General features: G+C 30.1%; 1 protein-coding gene across 1 annotated transcript; it reads right to left on the minus strand.

Moving 5' to 3' along the window:
• Positions 1 to 427: 427 nt before the first annotated feature.
• On the minus strand, positions 428 to 4,611 carry LOC136981691 (patched domain-containing protein 3-like). Its single transcript, XM_067278033.1, has 3 exons — positions 3,696 to 4,611; positions 3,303 to 3,617; positions 428 to 1,650 (listed from the first exon to the last, which is right to left on the minus strand). The coding sequence occupies exons 1-3, from the start codon at positions 4,600 to 4,602 to the stop codon at positions 428 to 430; spliced, it is 2,445 nt and encodes an 814-aa protein (XP_067134134.1). The 5' UTR covers positions 4,603 to 4,611.
• Positions 4,612 to 5,490: the final 879 nt, after the last annotated feature.

Consider the following 5,490-nt stretch of genomic DNA (forward strand, 5'->3'; position numbering starts at 1 on the left):
TTGCGGGAAATCGGACATATTTTTAGATCCATTTAAAAATTCTCCAATTAGTCTAGAAACAAGGGTACCTAATTCTTGCAGTCTGTAAAAACGGGTAAGGTTGACTATAACGTAATAAACTTAATTTTTGCTGTCGTTACTTTTGCCCGAGCAACGCCAAGCCTACCTGCTAGTTTTAGGATAAAGTATTATTCTTACACTAGAGTTTCAATTGCTATATTTCAGTTAATTCAACCGACATTAAAACGTATACAAGACAATAGTAAATTGTTATCATTATTTTATAAAATTACTGTTATGATGAATTTAATACACACATCTTTCGAAAGATATCAAAACGATTTTTGTCAGTTTGGGGATGGAAAAAAATCAATTAACTTCAAAATTCCGAAAGAATGTAAGTATCAATAAAATTATCATTCCAAATTTAACAAGAAATTAATTTCAACTTTTTGAAAATAGTATAAATGATGGAAAGAACGACGGGAATAAAGAGTAATGCATGAAAAGCAGTTTCTACAGCAACAAGAATTACAATTTTCGCAAACGTGCAAAGAAAATATGCATCAGAGTATAATATCAATATTCCTAATCCAGTGGTCAATGATCCTTGAAGTATGGGAAAACCTATACGATACAGAGAATCTTTTAATTTTTCGTTTGGTGTTCTGCATTGTGACATGACATAGGCATAAGAAATGTGGGCAGGATAATTCACGCTAAATCCAACACACAGAATGAGACTCATCATTGATATAATATCCAAGTTGACGCCCCATAAAGACATGTAACCTAATGTTTCTACCATTGCAGACACGACACATATTGCAACAATAATTGCCACTAACAAATTCGGTACAAACAATAGAAAAACTGCTGTTATCAATAGAGCAGTAATCCAAAACAACTGTTGAATCATGTGTTTAATAATAATTCCTTGTTCAATCATACCTGACTTTACGCAATGCACTAGTACAGGGATGTCGGATTCGTCAGCAATTTTCAATAAATCTCTTAATGCATCTTTATCCATGTGTGACGAATTCAAATTTTTTCCCATAATAAAAAATCTACTGTATAAAATATCAGTATTTTTACTGTTAAAAACGACGTCATTAGAGAGAGACTGGGCTGCTCGGATATTAAAGAACACATCGCGAAGTCCATCGATAAAGTCCTGCTTGTTTGACATATTGTAACCTTGCAATGAAAATTTAGCTACGGGACTTTTCTGAAATTCTTTGTAGAATTTTAACCAAGACACAGTGAAATCTTCGCCGGCAATATTTGGATGTTTCTCGAATTTAGTCAACAGATTTTCTATCGATTTTTGTACTTTTATATTTGAGTAATCCAACGTTTCATTAATAATTATGTGAAAAGGATATGAGTAACGCGAAAAATACTTAAAATTATTATTTAATGCTTGTGTAATTAAAGAATCTTCTGGAAATAAATTTTCGTACTTAATACCTTCCTCGGTATAAAATGTGCCCCAAATTCCAATTAATAAGTTAGTGATGTAAATTACAATGATAAATATCTTTACCAGCGAATTGCATAATGTATTTCCTAATATATCTCTAAACAGTACAATAATAAATTCTTTTTCGGTGTTATTATTCTCTTCAGGATATTCATCACTTTGTTCTGAAATAGAAAAAAGTTTGAATTTAATATACTAAGAATGAAATAATATAAAATCTGAAAGCCTATGTTAAATTAAATATAAACTTTGTTTAAAACTTATGTTTATGATCTGTGTTATTATTTTGAGAATAATCTATTTTTGCTCATTCTTCATATCATATATTACGTTATTGTTTTAGCCGTCACAGGCCTTGTGGATAAAATTATTGAAATTAGACTCTTTTTGAGAATTTCCTTGATTTCGGTTAAAATGTCTACTTCATCCCATAACTTATAAAAAATTTTAAAATTATTGAGGCCTGACAGTTGGTTGTGTCTGGCGTCTGACTATTTTGTTAGCTTTCTAGACGTTTCTTGGTTTCCATCACATGTCCGTACCGAAATAATAACTAGTTTCCTGTATAAAAATTTTCGGAGGGAATCTTACTGGCTGTTCTCCCATTTCTTGCATTGCCATAGTCATCAAACTAAACCTTTGAGTTTTTTAAAACTAATACTGTAAGACAATATACACGTATTTTTTCAGAAAGAATGTATTAGACATTGTCAAATTTGATCATGTTTAGTTATTAACTCTTTTCGACATAGAAATCAAAGAAGTTTTCTATACCGATTACGTATTCATCAGGACTCAAAGTAGGGTGTTGATGAAGAAACATCTTGATAAATCAGAAGCAGTTGGCTTACGAAGCGATTTCGACTCGTTGTCAACAGAAATAAAACACGCCGTGTTGACTCCATAAACTGTTCTGTCTGCAGTATATCAAGCAATTTCTCCAGTGAAATAAAGGTTAGAATTATACAAACGACAAATTTCTAGACTTAAGAAAATACACCATAAAATCTTTCGAAATTAGATTTGCAGCTATACATTTACCAAGAGACTGCATTGTAAATTGTGACGTCTGGTAAAGCTAACTAACGCTTTTACTTGACATTTTACTCCTTAAGAAAACATAAAATATGTTCTTGCAGGTATTCTTCATGAAATCGTCTACCACAACTGTGGAACTAATCTACAACGGAATTTCATTTCCCTGCGACTTGTCTTAAAGATTATTTAGCCTCCAATACTTTTAGTGTTTTCTTTCTTCTTTTGAGAGTGCGTATATGTAACGCTTAGCGAAAAAATTCGCATAGAACAAGAAATGCCCATCATGTTTACAGCTAGGTGTATGTTTACAATTTGATTAACTTAACTACCAACTTTCTTTCTTCTGATAAGAAATTTTCACTTTGAATAAATGATTTCCAATAAATTTGGAAATAGGCCTACTACCCAAATATTATTTTTTTCGATTGCTTTAATTTAATAAACGAATTTTACCATGTACATTAATTTTATACATCAGTTTACACTCAAAAGATGGATGCACGTTTAAATATAAATTTAATATTTGATTTTATATGTTTCTGTAAAATAAAATATTATAACAAAAAGTATTTTATTTGTGCTTGAGATAATCCAAAGAATTTTAAACGAAATTCATATCAAGCAATACCAAACATGAATTTTTGATAAACAAACATGACTGGTATAAAAATATATATACTGTATAAGTAACATTTACCGAGATCACCAACTATATACTCGACATGAAATAACTGAGTTATGAATTACAATCTTACGTAAAAAATTAATTTTAACTTACCACATCTAACAAATTTTCCTGAACGAACATCCTTATCTTCTCTATATCCACTCAAAGCCAAGCATCCTCCAAAAAACGTTATCTGATATACAAAATTAAAGATTATACAAGTAGCAGTATAATAACTGAATATTCGAATGAAGGGAAATGGAGCCATCATCCCGATGCAATAGGAAATAAAATTAGTGAGTGAAGTCAAAGTAATGGAAACTCCTGCTTCTCCATATGTTACTTCCATGCGTTTTTTAACTGAATCTTGGGGATTAGTGATCTTCCAACATGCTATTATTACGAAAGCATCGTCTATCTCTGTCACTGAAATAAATATGAAATTCTTATTATACATACCACACTATCTTTAAAGTATTTTTGAAGCGACAACGATTTATTTACCAAGCACTAAAAATGGGATGGTGACAATCCAGGAAGTACTTTCCACACTCGATGCAGCCATCAAGCCAAAAGATGAGACAACGGCCAAACCAGCGTTGATTACACTTGCCAAACCAAGAAGAGGTTTACTTCTCATCCAGCTATTACTCATGTTGAGAAATATCGAAAGTACAATAATAATTGCGACTAAACCTCCTATTTTTGGTTTTGTTTTCTCAAATTCATTCTGAAATGCTTTTTCTATAACTAATGGAGAACTTGGAACAACTTTGATATTTATAAAATTGTATTTCTGAATCATGTCATAAACACGAGTGGACCATTTTTCAAACAGTTCCTTTTTTACTTTATTTTTCTCATCAGTTATATATATAAGCGCAATGGCATTTATTTTTTCTACGAAGTTGTGATAATCTTCTGTAACCCCTCCTAGATTTAAAAAGTAAACTCTATAAGTAAAAGACAACAAATCTACATCTACAGGATACTTCAGCTTCTTTCTCTTTTGTAGTAAGGAATCTATTCCCACTTCTGATATCACTTCGATAATAGGATTTTCAAAGCATTTTTTGTGCATATTTGTGCAGACATCTGAATATTTTATTAACTTTCCATCAGTTTCTAACGTTATGTTTTGTATGATTTCATCGACCAATTTCACTTCTGAAAGGACATTTTTTGTAAACATGTTTCCTTCATCTTGTTTCAAGATTTGCATTACCAGACAATTGGGTAAGTTAGGAATTCTTATTTGATCAGAAAATTGAGAGGAATTATATGAAAAGGTATTTTCTATAAATTTCTTAGTGTTAGAATGTTTTCCTGTATCCGGACTTATTATATCATTAAATGCCTTACTTGGTGTTAATCCTCTGATAAAAATGGATAAAGTAACAGAAATAATCATTGGTAAAGTAATAAAGTAATATGGATGTCGTCCAACTGTTTTTCCTAGATTTCTAAAAATGTAGCAACATGTTCTTCTTATGCAATCAAGGTTCATATTGCATATTTGTGGAATATTTTTCAGGTTATCTGAAAATCATATAAATGTATAATTTATATTCAAAATAATTTGAAAAATCTTGTAAGTGTTATGACAATAAAGTTTTCTTCAAAAATTTTTAAATATTTTCTAACATTAAATAAAAATTCGATTCTATGCCTTGTATAAATTTGTTTAATTTTATAGTTAAACGTAAGAATAGTGTAAGAAAAAAACGTTAGTATAATCACAATAGAAAACCAATTTGGTGGTATCTTTGTGTCCACTAAAGAAGAACGTTAGTGAGGAATGTTCGAAATGCACTTAAGAATAACAGAAAAATAAACAGAAAAAAAGCTAGATGTTTTTCTTCCATCCACGCTACAAGTGTAAAGATTTTAGAAAGAGGAATAGAACACTAAGTTTAAAATATCTTTGTGTTATAATAGATTATAATCTGAAATGAAATTTAATTTTTGCTTACTTTATTGCTGTATAAATTCATAGCCTATATATTGTAAAACAAGAATCTAAACTATACGACTTTGAAATAAATGAAAAATAATATGGGGAATAATTATTTGAGGCAGCAATATAAATTATATCGGAGAACGTCTTCAAAAAAATGCTCTATAATCTTTCCTCATTTTAATATCTACTTTTTATGCAACTTGAACACCAACTACATAGTCTATTTACTCGGACACACTAATTTTTATTCAGTTGAATAAAAATTAGTGATGAAATTTGCCATGTGTCCGAGTAAATACACTATGTAGTTGGTGTTCAAGTTGCAGAATAAGTACCGGC

This window comes from Centruroides vittatus, unplaced genomic scaffold (genome assembly GCF_030686945.1).
Source record: "Centruroides vittatus isolate TY-2023 unplaced genomic scaffold, ASM3068694v2 contig_788, whole genome shotgun sequence".
Taxonomy (NCBI): Eukaryota; Metazoa; Arthropoda; class Arachnida; order Scorpiones; family Buthidae; genus Centruroides; species Centruroides vittatus.

Excerpts from the sequence above, each read along its gene's own strand:
- LOC136981691 (XM_067278033.1), bottom strand. The coding sequence starts at position 4,602 with ATGATTATTTCTGTTACTTTATCCATTTTTATCAGAGGATTAACACCA. Across the intron at positions 3,618-3,695 it reads CATCCCATTTTTAGTGCTTG|TGACAGAGATAGACGATGCT; the intron begins GTAAATAAATCG and ends TATTTATTTCAG. Across the intron at positions 1,651-3,302 it reads AGGAAAATTTGTTAGATGTG|AACAAAGTGATGAATATCCT; the intron begins GTAAGTTAAAAT and ends TTTCTATTTCAG.